The following is an 18,946-nucleotide window of genomic DNA, read 5'->3' as shown; positions in this document are numbered from 1 at the left end:
TGGTTCACATGGTGGCAACCCTGCTTACCTGTGCTCTTTCCATGGCTCTGCCGGCCTCGGGTCCCCTTTAGAATGTGGGCAGATTAGGCTGGAAGCTCCAGGCAGCCCCTCCCGTGGGCCATCCTGCAGCTCCCAGCTCTGTGCCTGCAGAACAACGTGGTGGGGCGTCTGTGCAATGAGTGTGTCGCCGGCTCTTTCCACCTGAGTGCCCGCAACCCTGACGGCTGCCTCAAGTGCTTCTGCATGGGCGTCAGTCGCCAGTGCACCAGCTCCTCCTGGAGCCGCGCCCAGGTACCTACGCAGGGTGGCTGGGCAGGGAGACCAGTGGGTCCGCTGAGTCCAGGGTGGGCCATGTGCCGGTCCCAGACCTCAGCCCCCGTTCCGGCCTCTTCTCCCCCTCCCAGGTGCGTGGGGCTTCCGAGGAGCCCACTCAGTTCAGCCTGACCAACGCCGCAGGCACCCACACCACCAGCGAGGGCATCTCATCACCCACATCCGGAGAACTGGTCTTCTCCTCCTTCCACAACCTCCTCTCCGGACCCTACTTCTGGAGCCTCCCCTCACGCTTTCGCGGGGACAAGGTGGGCAGCGGGGGGAGGAAGAGAAAAGGAATTCCAGGCTTGGAAGCAAGAATGTCCTGGTGCCCTTGGAGGAAAGGTGGGAGACGCGGCTGGAGCAGTGGCATGTCAGGACTGTGGGGCCTCGGCTGAGCACCTGTCCCCCTTGTGTCCCAGGTGACCTCCTATGGGGGAGAGCTGCGCTTCACGGTGACCCAGCGGCCCCAGCCTGGCTCCACACCTCTGCACGGGCAGCCGATGGTTGTATTGCAGGGCAATGGCATCGTCTTAGAGCATCACACTTCCCAGCAGCCCAGCCCCGGCCAGCCCAGCACCTTCACGGTGCCCTTCCGGGAGGTGAGCAGCACTCCCTGAAGCCTTGCGTGGGGAGGGGCGTCGATACCCTGAGATGTCAGGGCTTGCAGCACACGTGTCCTTTCCTTGGCAGCAAGCATGGCAACGGCCTGATGGGCAGCCGGCCACACGGGAACACCTGCTGATGGCCCTGGCGGGCATCGACACCCTCCTGATCCAGGCGTCCTTCAGCCAGCGGCCAGCTGAGAGCAGGTGTGTGGGGCCAGGGCTGGAGGACAGAGGGGCCAGCTCTACCACATACAGGCTGGGTGGCCTTTTGTGCCTCAGTTTCCCCATCTGTGCATTTTGTGCATCAGTTTCCATAAAATGGAAATTATAACAGCGACTCTCTCATGGGGCTTGTTCTCAGGTTGGATTCCTTAGAAGCCAAACCTGAGATGGAGATTGGAGATTCACGATTCACAGTGAAAACCTGGGAGGGAGGCAAAGGGGAGGGCAGACAGACGAAGGAAAGGAAGTGGCCAGGCCAGAAAGTGGTTTCAGATGAAAACTAGCCTCAGCCTCACCCTGCCGGGAGCTCTGCAGAGCCATTCTGCTTTGAGGCAAAGGGGCTTTTGTAACCTAGGTCCATCTGTCATTGGTCACCCTGGGGGAGCAGGGTGGTATGTTCGATCCAGGAAAGGAAGGCTCATTCTCTGGAGAAGGTTGCAGGTAGAAGCCATCCGCCACAGCTCTTGCACCAGCTGGGGGGCGGACACCCAGCTGGGGATCCAGACGGGGCCCCAACAACATCAGCAGCAGGGCTGTTGGGAGGGTTGTAATCGACATGATCCCACTCGGGACTCCGGGCATGCCTGGCACAGAATGTGTGCTCATTTATAGCGGGTCTTGTCATTTCCAGGGTCTCTGGTATCAGCATGGACGTGGCTGTGCCTGAGGACACCGGCCAGGACCCCGCGCTGGAAGTAGAACAGTGTACCTGCCCACCCGGGTACCGTGGCCCATCCTGCCAGGTGAGTGCCAGGCTCCACCTCCTTGTCCTCCTTGGTGCTTCCTGGCTCCTCCTCCTTTAGCTCTCCCTTCCTCCCCAGGCCCCCCCCCCCCCCCCGCCCAGCCCCACCACCACTCAGTAGGCGCTGCCCTGAATGGGTGGTGCCGAGGACTCCCCTCCTACTCCCGTCTTCTTGCCCCTAGGACTGTGACACGGGCTACACACGCATGCCCAGCGGACTCTACCTGGGCACCTGTGAACGTTGCAGCTGCCACGGCCACTCGGAGATCTGTGAGCCCGAAACAGGTGCCTGCCAGGTGAGTCCCGCCCTCCTTCCTACCTACCCCAGGGGTCTGCGGCCTCCAGGGGCTCAGCCTCAGCCCACGCTTTGCCTCTCCAGGGCTGCCAACACCACACGGAGGGCCCTCAGTGCGAGCGGTGCCAACCAGGATACTATGGGGACGCCCAGCGGGGGACGTCACAGGACTGCCAGCCGTGCCCATGCTATGGAGCCCCCGCTGGTGGCCAGTGCGTCCATTTCCTGCCTGTACCTGCCCTTTCCTGAAATGTCCATTGCCCCCTTCCGGACTCTCTTCCTCCCGGGCCCTCCTGAGAGGCAGCGGTTAGATCCTGGCCTTGCCGCTTCCTCAGTGTGTCACTTTGTATAAGCTACGTTTCCCTCTCTGGGCCTCAGCTTCCCTGTCTGTGAGATGGGGATAAGACAACGATACACCCCACCTTGACCACTCGTGTGAGAGGTGGCTGAGAACCCTTAGCGTGGTGCCTGGCACATGGTTCACACACCCACTCTTCCTCTCCCTGCTGCCCTGGTCCTCAAGGAAGGGCTGCTGACCTAACTGTTTGCTCCCCACACCGTCAGGGCTACCCATACTTGCTTTCTGGACACGGACGGCCACCCCACCTGTGATGCGTGCTCCCCAGGCCACAGCGGGCGTCACTGTGAGAGGTGAGGCGGGTGGTGGGCAGGAGGGGGACGGTGCAGGAGGGCTGCCCCAGAAGCCTCCCGCTGTCCCCTCACACAGGCCCCCAGGAGACCACCAGCTCTCCTTCCTGTGTGATCTAGGCCTGCAGTTCACCTCCAACTGCCAGCACCCCCTACCCCAGCCAGGCCAGTGACTTCCCAGAAAGCCCCTCGTTCTTGCTAAAGGTCCTGGGTTCAAGGCCTGATGATGCTCACTCGCTGGCTCTGTGGCCTAGGGCATGTCCCTGCTCTTCTTGTCCCACCTGTTTCCCTGTCTGTAAAATGGGTGAGTTAGGCTGATTCCTTCCAACACCATGAGGTCTGGTTCCACTCTGAGTCCGACACAGGGCCCCCGGCACAGTCCTGGCCTCACAGCAGGCTCTCCAGGATTCTGTGGTTCTGCCCTCCCTTCCTCTAATGCTTTCTCCCTAGGTGTGCCCCAGGTTACTATGGCAACCCCAGCCAGGGCCAGCCGTGCCAAAGTGAGTAGGGTTGGGGAGGCCTTTGGGGTCGGGCTACCCTGTCTCCCCCAGGGGTGGAGCTAGGACAGAGCCTTTGTTCTCCTTCGACTTGCGGCAAGTGACTTTTTCTGAGCCTCAGCTTCTTGATCTGTAAAATGGGCATAGTAAAAAGCCCACCCACTCCAGAGGGCTGGTATAAATGCCTATGATGCCTACATATGGTGGGTGTTCAGAAATTAACACTCTCTCCCTCTCTTGGTGGTGAGTGAGATGGCCAGAGGGTGGGAAGTGAGGGCGCGTGGAGGCGGGTTTGGGCCTCCAGCTGCGGCTTCCCTCCATCTCAGGAGACGGCCAACTGCCAGAGCCGATCGGCTGTGGCTGTGACCCCAAGGGCAGCATCGGTAGCCAGTGTGACGCCGCTGGCCAGTGCTATTGCAAGGTCAGTCCCAACCCCTGCTCTCTGTGAGGCCCGACATCACGGCCGTACTTGTTGCCTGGCATTCCTTCTCACTGTACCCTTGGGGCTGTCCCCGAGCCCCCACCACCCTTCCCCTGAGGGACCGCCTCTGCCCCGCTGCCCAGAGCCTGGTGGGAAATCAGGCAACACCCAATGGGAGCCGGGCCTCGGCATGGGGGCTGTGGGATCTTCCCCGGGACTGCCAGAAGTGGCTGGGAGGCCGGCCTCAAAGGCTGCTGGAGGTACAAGAGACCCCCCCCCCACAGTCTCCCCACACCCTCCCTTCCATCTGTCCTCCCAGGCCCAGGTGGAAGGCCTCACCTGCAGTCACTGCCGGCCCCACCACTTCTACCTGAGCGCCAGCAACCCCGACGGCTGCGTGCCTTGCTTCTGCATGGGTGTCACCCAGCAGTGTGCCAGCTCCTCCTACAGCCGCCACCTGGTAAGTGCCCGGGCACAGCCCCTCTGAGTCATCACTGGGGCAAGTCAGGAACCCAGCCCGGCGGCGTCCCCTCTGCCTGTGAGGACACCCACCCCCGTGCCCTGGTTATTGCCCATAGAAGCACAGATGCGAGCAACCCTCGCCCCTACCCTAACACCCTCCCCGTGGCCCCATTATCGCCTGTGTCAGCACTGAGCCCAGTACCCCTTTCCTTTCCCAAGTGTCCTTCCCACTCCCCCCACTCCCGCCGCTGCTTCTGTCCTAGTCCTGCTCTCAGAAACCCCCCATAACCCACCCAAATGCCTTCCCACACCCCTCCCCAACCGAGGTGCCTGCCCCTGCCCCCCCCCCCCCCGTCTCGCCCAGCCCCCGCCCAAGCTGACATCCCGTCTTCTTTCTGCTGCCAGATCTCCACCCGCTTTGCCCCTGGGGACTTCCAAGGCTTTGCCCTGGTGAACCCGCAACGGAACAGCCGCCTGACAGGAGGCTTCACCGTGGAGCCCGTGCCTGAGGGTGCCCAGCTCTCTTTCGGCACCTTCGCCCAGCTTGGCCATGAGTCCTTCTACTGGCAGCTTCCGGAGGCGTACCAGGGAGACAAGGTGTGATGTGCAGGGACGGCTGGCAGGCCCTCCCTAGTCACCGGTTCTGAGCCAGCCCCTGCGGAGCCCTGGGGCCAGTGGGGCTCAGACACAAGGTGGCCTCAGGGCAGGCGTCAGCCGCTCAGCGGTTAAGCGTGCAGCCTTTGGGGTCAGATAGGCCTCGGCCTGAGCCCAGTTCTGCCATTTCCCAGATGACTGCCTTTTGATAAACTTCAGCCCCAGGCTGGCTGGCAGGATGAGAAGTCGTGCCTGGCACATAAGCACTCTCCTGTTAGTGGTTTTCAGCTTTCATGCAACAAATAGGTCCTAGGAGAGGCTCTAGAAACTCAAGGACAGATGTGACAGTTTCAGTTTCATCCCTTTGCTTATTCAGAGTTCCCTCATCTGTGCGGTGCTCTGTGCTCGGTGTCAGGCATGAGACTAACTCTGATTGTAAGTCACGTTTACGGAGCTCGCGCAGTGCTGGGCACTGTTCCAAGCACTTGTATGTGTCATAAATCGCCAGTACTGCCCCATTTCCTTCGAGGGAACAGAGATGACACCCAGAAGGTGGCAGTGCTGGCATTCAGCCCCGGGTCAGAGGCTTCCCTTGAATCCTACACTGGTCAGAGATGAGCCATGGTTTGCTGGGGTGGTGATGGTCATGCTGATGGTGGTGGTGTGGGGTGCAGGGTCTTAGGGGCGGACTGCAGGGCAGCCTGCCCAGACGTGTTCCTCGAGGAGTCAGTGCCATCTAATGACACCCAAGGAAAGATGGTCTTGGTACAGGAGTCCCCTGCTGGCTGAGGTCAGTGAGCGAGCAGATGTGTCCCCTCACGCAGGATCTCAGGGAGGTCAGGGACACAGAAGGGGGAGTGCCCAAGCTGCCATGTCCTTCTTCCTTGGACAGACCCAAGTATCCCAGGCTCCTCCCAAGGCTGACCTTCCGGTCCCTTCCCCCTTCTCTGGGTTCCACTTCTTCCACTCCTGGCTTCCCTGTCTTCCTCCCTACTGCCCTGGCCCGCAGTTCTCAGACTTCTCTCTCTACTCCCTCTTTTGGCGTTTCCCGGCGCCCCACAGAGGGAGGCGTATTTTGCACGGATGCGCCGGGCTCACCAGGTAGGCCCGTGATCTGAGTGGTGTGAAATGGATGTGACACAGCCGTGGTGTTTTCCGATGTCGTCAGTCCCGCATGGGGAAATGCCCAGTGCCCGAGGAAATGTGGTCCGCATGAACCCCGGCAGGTGCCCGACGGCCCCGCCCTGCAGTACCAGGAATTGGAGCTGGGACGACCTGTGCCCCATCTGCTCTGTGGTCTGGTCCTGCTGCCTGCTGTCTGTGGCCAGAATGGTGGCCGAGGTGGCAGGGAAACTAACTCGATGCTAAACCACATGACTATACCCAGCCCACCGGGTTGCCCTAGCACTGCCTTCCGAGCAACCTCCACTAACCCTCTGTGTGCGTATGCCCCTTCAGCAGCCTGGCGCTAACCCCCGGGTGCCAGCCTGGAGGGCGGAGTATGCATCTTCCTCCCCAGTCAGCATGGGCCTTTCTGGCCACCATATCCACGGGGAGAGGACACTCCCCAGGGCTCCAATGCTGGGGCCCTGGGAGGTCTGAGCTGGGCTCTGCCCTCCACCCATCAGAACCGCACGTCCCTCTCAGAGGAGCAGTTGCGGGCAGCTGTGACAGCTGAGAGGACCATGGGGCCCCCAGAGGGCAGGGGCCGGGCACAGCGGCTATCGGAGGTAACTCAGCACTTGGCTGGGACAGGCTGTATCTGGGGCCCCATGCAGAGCAGAGAGTATAGTTCAAGCAAGAGCCTTGAGCTGAGGCCCTGGCCTTCCTGGGCCATTTTCCCCCAAGCTAGGCCCCAGTCTCACACCCAGTCCACTCCAGTGTTGCCCATGGGAAACATTCCAGAGCCATCAATGTTTTGGGCTGGCACCATGGGCATGCATGGTAAATGAGGCCCAAGGAACGGCCTCCCCTACCACAAGTGCCCCAGGGACCTGAGCTCGACAGAGAGGTGTCTTCTGTATGGGCTTCTGCCCATAGTCATCTGGGCCCATCCCAGGATCGCCCCACCAGGGTCATGAGGAGCAAGAGGACATCGGGTACGAGGGCCAGAAGGTCAAGCACTTGTGAACAGATAGCACAGAAGTAGGTGGCTCGTGGGGCCTCTTGCCGCCTGATTGGAGGCAGAGCCTCACGGCGTCTTTTCTGTCCCTCTCTGCTCCTTTCCTCTGTCCTCCCTCTCCCGGTCCCCCAGGTGGATGAGGCCCAGAGGCGGATGGATGCCGAGATCTGGCAGCTCCTTTCCAGCTTTGCTGCCCACCCCCATCCCCCTGCCCCGGGGCTCTTGCCCCATCCCCAGCCTGCAGCTGCCCTGCAAGCAGCTCTCCCTTCCTCCTCCTCCCCCTCCTCCCCCAACTCCTCCTCCTCCTCCCCCTCCTCCTCCCCTTCTTCCTCCTCCTCTTCAGCTTCTGCACCTTCCTCAGCAGGCTCTCAGGTATGTGCCAAGGCACCTGCCAAGAGACCCCACCACCACCATGTTTTCCAGACTTTAGCTGTTTGTGAACCAACTTCACAAATTCTGCCATTTCTGCACACTACCTGGGCTATGATTTACTTCAAATTTCCCTTGATTTTATTATTATTTTTAGACATTTTTAAGTAATCTTTACACCCAGCGTGGGGCTCAAACCCACAAGCCCGAGATCAAGAGTTGCCCGCTCCGCCGACTGAGCCAGCCAGGCGCCCCTCAAAGTTCCCTTTAAGTCTATCACACAGCAGCTCATTTGCGCTGGTAATACATTTTCCAATACATGCTAAAATACCTACTAAATTTCAAAATGTTTTCTGGTGTGCTGCATAAGTCATCGTGGGGTCCCCAAGAGGCACACACCAGACGTGAGGAGACACCAACCCAACCACGCCCAGTGAGAACAGTTGGGGTCTCTGGATCCAGGGATGGGGCACAAGTTGTCCCAAGAGCAGGGCTAGGACTTGAGCTTTGGGCTAGGGGCTTCTATCCCTCCACAGCCCCCACCCCAGCCTTCCCTCCAGGGTTTGCGTGTGTGTGCGCGTGTGCATGCGTGCAAATGTGTCCCCGCTGGGACTGTAGCTGTGCTCTGGATCCCCCACCCCCGACCCCCCAGCAGCTCTCATCGCCTGTCCTTCTGTCCTAGTTCTCTCTCTCCTACGAAGGCTTCTCTCTACTTCCTGGGAGCCTCTATTATTGGCAGCTGCCCCAAGCCTTCCTGGGGAACAAGGTAACAAGGAGTTGGGGGTTAACAGGGTGTCATCAAAACCTAAAATATTCCAGAGCCCTTTGTCAAAGTCCTTTATGACACAGATGGGTAGGTAGATCAAGGCCCGGAGAGGGGAAGGGACTTGCCTGGTGTCCCATCAGTGGCTACAGGCCCTGGCGGGGAGCTGTCTCACCCAGGAGGCTTTACCCCATATCCAGCTCACTCACCTAGCTCTTGGCTCTGCATTCGTTCCTTCAGGAAGCATTATTTTAGCACTTCCTGTGTGCTGCGTTGTATCTGGGCAGAGGACGACCCTGGCCCTGGTCGTTCCTGTCATCGCCAGCATCATCAACGTCATCATCACCGTTGGCATTACTGTTAGGATTGACGTCAGCTCCGTCTTGTTCCAAAAACTATTTAGAATGCCTCTTAAGAATATGCATAATATGCCATGCAATAGCATTCAGAGAGGCAGCTGGGACGGAATTGGCATGGTCCAGGGGGAATAGGGACAAGAAAGATCTGCCGAAGCCGAGAGCACAGCCAGGTGTGTGAGGAGCTGGCAGGCAAGGAGGCCGTGCACTCTGGGGGCACTCTGCTCAGGGCAGTATTTTACAGAGCCTTTGTTACTTAATCTTTGTGCTACCCTTCAAGGTACATATTATTTTTATTGCTATTTCCGTAAGAGGAAAGTAAAACTCAGGTTAGGTGCCTTGTCCGGGGCTGTCCAGCCAGTACAGTTGGACTTGAACTCCAGTCTTAGACTGCAGAGTCTGCTCCCTGAGCAGACTCCCTGAGCCACCCTGCTGCACACGGCCTGCAGCTTGGTCTGGAAGCGGTGATGAACCTGCTGGCCTCCAAAGCAAGCAGGAAACTAAGTTGTTTCATGGTTATCCAGTTATGCCTTGGAGTTCCTTCCCTCACCCTGAGCTTGTGGAAAACATCCTCAGGACAGTATAGCTCAATTCCAGCATTGAATCAATGCTCACCAGCTGAATGAACACAAAAACGAACAGATGGGCTAGGCCTGATGCAGTGTGGTATTGATCCGAACATCTGCTGTGGGGGCAGAGGAGAGAAAGGAAAGTCCTGGGACAGAGCTGGGGCCTTGGCTGCCCCCGTGAAAGCCCCCAGCAGGAAGCCTAAGGACTCTCTCAGTTGTGAGCGATGGAAAACCCAAGTACAGCCAGCTCCTACAACTGCAAAGTCCGAGGAAGCTGGTGTCAGGCACGGCTGGGTTCAGGGGCTCATTAGGACTTTTATCTCCATTGGCATCGTTCTCCGGCTTCCAATCTGACTAGTAAAGGGGGTATCTCTGTTCGTGGAAGGAGCAGAAGTGCCAGGTTTACGTGTCCATCCCCGACAGAGTGGAAGAGAATGGTGGAAAATGCACATTGGCCAGACCTGGCTCACGTCTGTCCTCAAACCACCTGGCCCGCACGTAGGACATAGTTTCCTTTAAAGGAAACCAGGGCCGTAGTTTGCAAAAAACCAGGGAAATGGATTCTAAGCAGACAAAAACCACCTGCCCAAGGGACAAGGCCTCTGAAGGCGCACCCTCAGCCCTACCCCCACGGCCGGGAACTTGTAAACCTTCTGGGGCTCGTGATGATCACCGTCAGTACCCCTGTCTACTTTATGGGAAATTTCTTCAAAGGGAAAGGGACTTGAAGCTTGTTTGCTGAGCTGTCAAGGCTGCTCAGGGTCACCACCGGCAGGTCCAAGACAACAAAGGAACTGACAGGTGCCTGTCTCCTTGGCAACCAGGGGCCAAGCGCACTGGCCTCCGGTTGAACGGAGGGGACAGCGCGGGTACAGAAAAGCCTTGAGAGGCTCCGCCCACTCACCGGTAGGGTCACACGCACCATGGAGGAAGGCGGAGTCGGGCCGTGACTGCAGGGCTTGCCTCTTTGCAGGTGGCGGCCTATGGCGGGAAGCTGCGATATACCCTCTCCTACACGGCGGGGGCGCATGGCAGTCCGCTCTCTGACCCTGACGTCCAGATCACGGTGAGCACGTGGCTTCCAGCTGGGCGGGCAGAAGGGGAGGGTGGAAACCAGCAGCCACCCTCGGTGTCCTTGTCCTATCGGCCCAGGGCTCAGCTGGCCTGGCACGAGCTGGGGGCCCGAGGCCCATGGCCCCCCACCCAGTCAGGTTAGACACTAGCCAGGCAGAGGCCCAGCTGCTGAGAAAGAGGCAGTGAGCGTGGACCTGATTCCTTTGGGCACATGAGCCTGGGCAATCAGAGACTGGAGGCTGGTGTCACAGAGAGGCCGGGACTGGTGGAGGACTCCTCTGTCCCCGAGGGCCCCTTGATTCCCCTCCCAATCCTGCCGGTGTCTCTCCAGGGCAACAACATCATGCTGGTGGCCTCCCAGCCGGCGCTGCAGGGCCCAGAAAGGAAGAGCTTCGAGATCATTTTCCGAGAGGTGAGATCACACTGTGTCTGACCCTCCCCCACTACCCACCCTGCTCTGGAGCCTGGCCTCGACGGTGCTTCCCCTGCCCATCCCCCATCCTCACCTCACGGTCCTCGGCCAGTGCCTGGAGGCCAGGGGTTGGGGTAGCGGTGCTGCAGGACTAGCACACGGGGCCTCACACCCCTCACCCGCACTTGCTGTTGTCCCCCCACCCAGGAATTCTGGCGCCGGCCTGATGGGCAGCCGGCCACGCGCGAGCACCTCCTGATGGCGCTGGCCGACCTGGATGAGCTCCTGGTCCGGGCCACGTTCTCCTCCATGCCACGGGCAGCCAGCATCAGCTCCGTCAGCCTGGAGGTCGCCCAGCCTGGGCCCTCAGAGGGACCCCGGGCCATGGAGGTGGAGGAATGCCGCTGTCCCCCGGGCTACGTTGGCTTGTCATGCCAGGTGAGTGTGGCCAGCCCAGACACATCTGCTCTGGTACAGCTGGTCAGCAAGCTGTTCAACTGCCATGTCCATGGCCTGTCATTACTGCCGTAACTTTAATTTTTTAAAAGCCTTTCTTGCATCTGAATAGCAACTTTCTTTTTTTTTTTTTAAGTTTATTTTGAGAGAGAGAGAGAGAGAGCGTGGGGGAGGGTCAGAGAGAAAGGGAAAGAAAGAATCCCAAGCAGACTCCACACTGCCGGCCTGGAGCCCTACACAGATTTGAACTCATGAACCGTGAGATTGTGACCTGAGCCAAAATCAGGAGTCGCATGCCCAACAGAGCTACCCAGTTGCCCCTGCCATAACTTTAATGTACTGTGCAGTATCTGATTTATTCTTCCTAACACCCGTGAAAGATGTGTAATTATCCCCTCTTAACAGATTTTTAAAAAATATTTATTTACTTTTGAGAGAAAGAGACACTAAGTGTGAGCAGGGGAGGGGCAGAGAGAGAGGGAGATAAAGAATCCGAAGCAGGTTCCAGGCTCTGAGCTGTCAGCACAGAGCCTGATGTGGGGCTCGAACTCATGAACTGTGAGATCATAACCTGAGCCAAAGTCGAAGTTGGAGGCTTAATTAACCGACTGAGCCACCCAGGCACCCCTAACAGATTTTTTTTAATAGAGGCTCTGAAGGCTAAGTGGCTTTCCCAAGGGGATACAACTATGGTCTCCCAAGACTAAGACCCAGCTTGTGCTCCCAGGGTGCCCCCTAGAGACAGGGAGGCAATACGGATACACGTATTTTTCTGGGCCAAAGCAGAACATAGAAATGCCTCGGAGAGGTAAACAGCGCGGAGCAGGGTAGGATTCTGGGCAGCTCACAAGGAGGACTGTATGGGGAAATAGCCCATGATGCAGAAGGGTCACCCTGGAAAGCTGAGGGGGCAGGGGCCACTTCCTTAGGCCTGGAACGAGGTTCTGCTCAGTAGGGAATGCCAAGCCGTGAAGGGAGTGTTGTGGTCTGCGCTGGGCGTCAGGAAAAGTCCTCTCTGCCCTGGTGAATGAGACAGGTCGGGGAGAGACGGGGACCCCTATTTACAGGGAGGGCACTGGGGGTGGAACAGAGGGCTGGCCGTTGCAGAGAACCCAAGAGCATCCGGAGGGTTTGGCTGGAGACCGTGAACTCCCTGAGGGCAGCGCCTGAGCTGACTGTCCACCACTGAGTCTCCAAACACGTTGGCAGGCCGCCAGTCAACACTGGACGAACTTGGAACTGAGGAAGGGGGAGGATGAAGGAAGGGGAGGGGGCAGAGCTGCAATGCCAGGTGGGCGGCAGGGAGGTCAAGTGTGGGAACAGCCAGCACCCAGATGCAGGAACTCCCCTGTGCGAAGTGCACATCTCCGCAATTTTACATCCGTGCACCTTCGCTATGGCCACAGACTTTCAAATCCAAACACATGAACTTCACCTCCTTTGAAGTTATCAAATTTAATAACACATTTTGAAGGAGAAGCCCTGGGGAGGGCAGAATAATCCTGTGTGCGCGCTTTCTGCAGTGAAGCAAAACAGATTTGTAAACATCCCTTTGAAATGGTTGGGGGGCAGGAGGGGCCTGGAGAAGTTTCAAAGGAGGGGTAGTGAATAGAAACTCTTTGTTTTCCAAACCCATGATTACTCACTCAGAATGTGTAAAAACATCCTCGATTGTGTGTGACATGCCTGCCTCTTTCACTTTATTTAGTGACTGTGAGGTAGTTGTAAAGATCTCCAAGGGCTCATTCCAAATCTGGGTCTCCTGAACCTTGTTTTTCCGTCTAGGAGTTCAGTTTTTCAATAGAGACCCTACCAGAAGAATTTTCAGGAACGAAAATGGGAAATGGAGAAGCGTTCTCCTCCATTAAGGGTGAACTATGATTTCAGTAAATTCAGAGTGGCTGGAGATGCCAGGCAAGATGGGGACAGACACTGTCCCAGCTTCCACAGTATTGAGAAACTGAGCACAAAGACAGGGAGGAAGGTTCCAAGAGAGGATGCTGGGGAGGAGGGCCGGGCCTGGGATTTCCCAACCAAGAGCCAATGGGAGTCTAGATTGTGGAGAGAGGCTGGAGAGAGAGGGTTCTGGTCTATTGGCTCCAGAAGGGACCACTTTAGAGATAGAAACCAGCCCTCCTCTCTCCCCAGGACTGTGCTCCAGGCTATACACGCACTGGCAGTGGGCTCTACCTCGGCCACTGTGAGCTGTGTGAATGCAACGGCCACTCAGACCTGTGCCACCCGGAGACCGGGGCCTGCTCGGTAAGACGCAAACAGGGCAGGGTCAGGGGTCAATTTCTTGGGGCCTGGGTGGGGCACCGGGGCTGCCTGGGAGGCAGGGAGGGGTGGGCTTGGTAAGGTGGGCCTAGGTCCAGGGGCAAGGTGGCAGGGCACGGACTGTGGGACAAAGTGCCTGAACCAGCAGTGGGCACTGTAGGCATTGTGGGATGGCCAGAACGGTAGAATAACATCCTTCTCTTTTTATTAAGTTTATTGGTTTGGGGAGAGAGAGAGAGAGAGAGAGAGAGCGTGCACGCCAGTGGGGGAGGAACAGAGAGAGCGAGGGAGAGAGAGAATCCCAAGCAGACTCCATACAGTCAGCTCAGAGCCCCATTCAGGTCTCGAACCTACAAATCATGAGATCATGACCTGAGCCGAAATCAAGAGTTGGGTGCTTACCCAACAGAGCCACCCAGACGCCCCTTCTACAATTATTTAAGATAGGCTCACAGATACAGAATTTCCAGCTCAAGGGATTACAAAACCGTACAGTTTGGGGTAGATTTTGCCAAATGGCGGGTGGCTGACATCCTTGTGCCCCACAGCACTGCCAGCACAACGCCGCTGGGGAATTCTGTGAGCTGTGTGCCCCTGGCTATTATGGAGATGCTACTGCCGGGACACCTGAGGACTGCCAGCCCTGTGCCTGCCCCCTGACCAACCCGGAGAACATGTGGGTGTCCCCGTTCAGGGCCCAAGGAAGAAGTCCCACTTGGGAGTAGAGGGCACTGCAGAAGTGGAGGGCACCGGGTGGAGGGTGGGCGTCCCCCCCCGGCCTGACCTCTGCCTCCCCCATCCCAGGTTCTCCCGCACCTGTGAGAGCCTGGGAGCTGGCGGGTACCGATGCACAGCCTGTGAACCTGGCTACACTGGCCAGTACTGTGAGCAGTAAGTCTGCAAACAGGATGGGGGGGAGGAAGGGGGCATATGGCAGACTCCTAGGTGAGAGTCCGGTGGGGGTGTTGCTCAGAAAGGTCTCTGCCAGGATCACATCTTTCCCCTGCCCAAAACCCTTCCAAGATTCCCCGTTGCCCTTGGGCCAAGCCCAAGCTCGTTCCCCTTTTAACACCCGAATCTACCATAGCCGGGCCTAACCTCTTGACTTCTTGACGTTCTGGTCTTTGCACACGCTGTTCCCTCTACATGGAACATTCTTCACCCCCAAACCTCCCCTTTCTCGCTGACTCCTGTTTAGCCTTCAAAGCTCAGCTTCATTCGCTCCTTCAGCACGTTTTCCTTGAGCACCTACTGTGCGCCATGTGGTGCGCCAAGGTGTTGGAGATAAAGGGGTGAACGAAACAGATTCAGTCTCAGCCCTTAGGGAGTCTACCACCTGTCATGGGAGACGGGGCAGCAAGTAATCGTACAAACACATAATTATGAAGAGTGGTGAGTTCTCTAGAGTACAATCCGCTCCAAGGGAACATAACAAGCCAGCAGTGCGGTCCTCTGGGGAGCTTCTTGACTCTCAGGCCTGGGTTAGTGCCCCTCATGTGCGTCCCTCTCGTTTACGTAGTTCCTCGTTGGTTTCCCGACAAGCCAGGTCTGTAAGGGCGAGAGCTGCGTCATGCTCACTGTCACGATTCCACAAGCTAGCGTAGTAGTTGCTTAATAAATGCTTGTTGAATGAATGTTTCCCTGGAGACTAAAGACCTTATTACCCCCGTTGTCCAATCTGCTAACATCGCCGTTCTTAGCTCCGTGAGGCCGTGTTGAGGCCTCTTTGGTCTCCAAAGTCCTTCCAGAGTTGTGAGCCTCCTCACCCCGCCCTGAGCCCACCCCCGCTGGACTTCTGGCTCCGCCAGTCCACCATGAGGCACCGAGTCCCCTGGGGCCTGGGTCCTGACAGAGCTGGTCTGTTCCTCCTTACAGATGTGCCCCAGGCTACGTGGGTAACCCCAATGTGCGGGGGGGCCGGTGCCTGCCCCAAGGTAAGTGGGATCGTGGCGGGTCAGGGTGATGGAGAAGGCAGTGAGCCTAGGGAGTTTGAGAGTCACTACATCCGGGGGGCAGGGCACACCAGGGTTTGGGAAGACAGAGATACCTGAGGCAGTGCTGCATGCTGGGAGCTCCTGCCTGAATGGCCTCTCCTGTCGTTCCTCCAGCAGATGCAGCCCCACTGGTGGTCCAGGTGCATCCGGCTCGGAGCGTAGTACCCCAAGGTGGCTCCCACTCCCTGTGGTGCCAGGTCAGTGGGAGCCCACCCCACTACTTTTACTGGTCTCGTGAGGATGGGCGTCCCTTGCCTAGCAGCACCCAGCAACGACATCAAGGTACCCATGACCCCGGGCCCCTCAGCCCCATGAGCCACCCCAGAGGGAGGGGAATCACAGGCCTGTTTGCTGCGATCCTGTCCTTACACGCAGGGCCGGGTGGGAGACGGGGTGCATCTGCGCTGACGAGCTCCTGTCCGCTTCCCACCAGGCTCTGAGCTCCACTTCCCTAGCGTCCAGCCATCAGATGCTGGCGTCTATATCTGCACCTGTCGTAATCTCCATCGCGCCAATACCAGCCGGGCAGAGCTGCTGGTCACTGGTGAGTCCCTGCTCCACTCCGTCCCCAGCCCGTCTGTGCTGGGCTGGACTGTGGACGCAGGCAGTGGGCACGTCCCTCCGCTGGAGAGGGTGGTGGGGCACGGGGATGCTGGCCACGGAGATGGAAAGATAGTGGGGTCAAGGCTAGTTTTAGAGGCAAAATTGGCAGGACTTGATTGTGGTCACTGAGAGAGAAAGAAAGGCTAAAATAATGCCCACGGGTCTGGACCCCAGCAGGCAGGCAAATGAGGCGCCATTTACTGAGGTGAGCAGGCTCAGCAGGCGGGTGTTTTCATTGGGAACCCCCACCCCTGAAGCTAAGTCTGGGATGAGGATTTTCATGCCAGCAGTTTCTGTAGGAAGTGAAGTGAGGCAGGAAAGAGAAGACATCCCATACAGGGCGTGTTACCGAGCACATTCCCACCGGGGACAGTTGTTCACCGCAGCCAAAGAAATTCTGGGAAACTCCAGAGTAAAATGTGCACCTCGGAGTCCCCCATCCCAGGGCCAGTTGATTGAGGCCTGTGCTCTAGGATCACCAGGGCCCCTGCGTTATATACCACCTCGGGCGCAGGCACGGCAGTCCCCGGTGGCCCGAGAAGGACCTCAGGCACAGAAATGCGGCGGCTGGCAGAAGTCAGGCAGGCGGGCTCTGAAGTGACAGGGGAAGGGGATGCGGGCGGGGCACCCACAGCACCTGCTACACACAGGTCAGGGGGCATCACGAGTCTGTAGCTCCAGCTTGAACATGTCAAGGTGAAGAGGGAAGACAGCACGAGGGACTAAGTGGGGACAGCCATTGAGATAGGAGGAGAGCAGGAGAGCAGGTGTGTTGGGGGTCATGTGGGGAGGGGGCTTCCTGGAAGGAGTGGTTGGCCTCACCACATGCCCCGGGGCAGTCAGATACGGGCAGAGAAGGGACCCGTGGAGGTCATCATCTTTGATGAGAGCCATACAGTGGAGAGAAGGGGTAGAAACCAGACTGGAGAGAGGCAAAGAATGGAGGGGAAGGCCAGGCGTAGACAGCAAGGACAGACAGCTCTTTCAAAAGTCTTGGCTCTAGGGTGGCTGCCTGGCTCCAGTTGGTAGAGCACGTGACTCTTAATCTCAGGGTCATGAGTTCGAGCCCCACGTTGGATGCGGAGCCTCCTTAAAATAAATAAAGAGTCTTGGCTCTGAAGGAAGGCCGATACATGTAGCAATAGCTGGGGGGAGTATAAGGTCAAGGGGGGTGTTTTTGAAGGTAGAAAATTCTAGAACACATTTGTCTGTGGAGTAGAATGATCCGTGCAGAGGGAGAGGAGGGACTGATGTAGCAAGCTAATGCACGGCCCTGGGAGGAAGTCCTTGGGAGGGGTGGGGCAGGGCAGGGCAGGGCTGTGGTGATGGGTTGGGGGGGAAGGGTCTCGTCCTGTGAGACCAGGAAGGAGGGAGGGCAGGTGGGTGGATTTGGGAAGATGGGCAAAGTCCTGACTGGTAGTCTCGATTTCTTCAGCAAGCGTGAGCTGAAGCCCTCGGCTGTGGAAACGGAAGTGGGGTGCGGGTGGGTGGAGAGGCTGGGAGGTGTGAAACTGTTGGGGAGGATGGAGACCCAAAGCAGACAGAGAAGCCCAGTGGAGTGAAGTGCAAAGTGTTAAGGGCAATTTCGTGGTCTGTGACCATGAATGGACGCCAGGTGGACTCGTGGCAGTGTGATGCTCTTTGATTGCAGCCTGTGGCTCTCGGTGCCAGCGGGAAGAAGCCGTGGGGTTGAGCCAGCGTGAGGGAGGGAGGCACCAGGGCACGCAGTGGAATCTAAGCTAGCCTGGGAAGGAAGTGACACCCAGACAGGACGATGGAGAGAGAGAGAAAGTGGCCCCAGGACGGGGCCTGGCCAGCACCTGGCTCAGGGGGTGCCTCCTGTCACCACAGAGGCTCCAAGCAAGCCCATCACGGTGACCGTGGAGGAGCAGCGGAGCCAGAGCGTGCGCCCTGGGGCTGATGTCACCTTCATCTGCACAGCCAAGAGCAAGGTGGGCAGAGCCGTGCGTGGACATCAGGGGAGGGCAGCTCTGGCTTCTAGTGTCTCTGAAGTTCGCCTCTGACCGCCATCCCACCCTCCTTACCCCGCCTGCAGTCTCCCGCTTACACCCTGGTTTGGACCCGCCTGCACAATGGGAAACTGCCAGCCCGAGCCATGGATTTCAACGGCATCCTGACCATTCGCAACGTACAGCCGAGCGACGCGGGCACCTACGTCTGCACTGGCTCCAACATGTTCGCCATGGACCAGGGCACAGCCACACTGCACGTGCAAGGTACACCATTCACTTCCACACCTGGCCCGCCCACCCGCGGCCTTCCCCCGTGCCCACCGGGACTGGCGACCATTTCTTCATTCAGCTGACGGTTTGTGAACGGTCTGTGTGCCTGGGCCTGACTAGACTCTGAAGAAATGGGGGGGAGGACAAACAGGGGCTCTGGCCTCCTGCACCACGTGTTCTAATAGGGAGACAATAAGCATGGGAACACCATTTGCACCTACGTGGCTGGAACTGGAGGGGATCGTGCTAAGTGAAGTTAGTCAGTCAGAGAAAGACAAAAATCATAGGACTTCACTCATATGAGGACTTTAAGAGACAAAACAGATGAACATAAGGGAAGGGAAACAAAAATAATGTAAAAAAGGGAGGGGGACAAGACAGAAGAGACTTTTAAATATAGAGAACAAACAGAGGGTTGCTGGAGGGGTTGTGGGAGGAGGGATGGGCTAAATGGGGAAGGGGCATTAAGGAACCTACTCCTGAAATCATTGTTGCACTATATGCTAACTAACTCGGATGTAAATTTAAAAAAATAAAAAATAAAACAAGTTAAGATAAAATAAAAAAAAAGTAAGCATGGGAACAAATGAACAAACAACGGAATTTCACACGGTGATGAGGACCGGGATAGGAACAGACAGTGAGGTAGGTGAAGGCTGGCTACTTTCCATGGCGTGGTCAGGGAGGGCCTCCGTGGGGAGGTGACGTCTGGGCTGAAAGCTGAAGGAAGAGGATGTGTTCAGCCACTTGAAGAGCTGGCAGAGAGTGTTCTCGGCAAAGGAACCAACACGTGCAAAGGCCCTGCAGCAGGAGCATGTTGATGTGTTTGAGGATCGGCAGGGTTAGCGTGGCTGGAGCTGTGGGAAGGGGGTAGGTAAAGAACGTGAAGCTGTGGGCAGAGGTGGAT

At 57.8% G+C, this 18,946-nt stretch overlaps 1 protein-coding gene across 4 annotated transcripts in view; it reads left to right on the top strand.

The window, feature by feature from the left end:
* HSPG2 (heparan sulfate proteoglycan 2) overlaps positions 1–18,946 on the top strand; it is a 99,806-nt gene that overhangs the window by 53,056 nt on the left and 27,804 nt on the right. For 3 of the 4 annotated variants that reach the window (XM_042994275.1, XM_042994277.1, XM_042994274.1), the window contains 23 exons: positions 151–291; positions 405–581; positions 735–914; positions 1,006–1,124; positions 1,774–1,885; positions 2,067–2,180; positions 2,264–2,391; positions 2,744–2,830; positions 3,278–3,327; positions 3,651–3,745; positions 4,065–4,205; positions 4,613–4,804; positions 9,954–10,046; positions 10,386–10,466; positions 10,674–10,904; positions 13,071–13,184; positions 13,748–13,875; positions 14,004–14,090; positions 15,075–15,133; positions 15,308–15,475; positions 15,627–15,737; positions 17,648–17,748; positions 17,853–18,033. In XM_042994275.1, coding sequence (XP_042850209.1) covers positions 151–291; positions 405–581; positions 735–914; positions 1,006–1,124; positions 1,774–1,885; positions 2,067–2,180; positions 2,264–2,391; positions 2,744–2,830; positions 3,278–3,327; positions 3,651–3,745; positions 4,065–4,205; positions 4,613–4,804; positions 9,954–10,046; positions 10,386–10,466; positions 10,674–10,904; positions 13,071–13,184; positions 13,748–13,875; positions 14,004–14,090; positions 15,075–15,133; positions 15,308–15,475; positions 15,627–15,737; positions 17,648–17,748; positions 17,853–18,033 — 2,890 coding nt within the window. The remainder of the gene's footprint in view (positions 1–150; positions 292–404; positions 582–734; positions 915–1,005; positions 1,125–1,773; positions 1,886–2,066; positions 2,181–2,263; positions 2,392–2,743; positions 2,831–3,277; positions 3,328–3,650; positions 3,746–4,064; positions 4,206–4,612; positions 4,805–9,953; positions 10,047–10,385; positions 10,467–10,673; positions 10,905–13,070; positions 13,185–13,747; positions 13,876–14,003; positions 14,091–15,074; positions 15,134–15,307; positions 15,476–15,626; positions 15,738–17,647; positions 17,749–17,852; positions 18,034–18,946) is intronic. The other variant, XM_042994276.1, reaches the window with a different exon arrangement.

The sequence above is a fragment of the Panthera tigris genome, chromosome C1, assembly GCF_018350195.1.
Source record: "Panthera tigris isolate Pti1 chromosome C1, P.tigris_Pti1_mat1.1, whole genome shotgun sequence".
Classification (NCBI taxonomy): Eukaryota; Metazoa; Chordata; class Mammalia; order Carnivora; family Felidae; genus Panthera; species Panthera tigris.
Note: the sequence above shows the minus strand (reverse complement) of the source record. Positions and strands in the feature narration are given on the sequence as shown.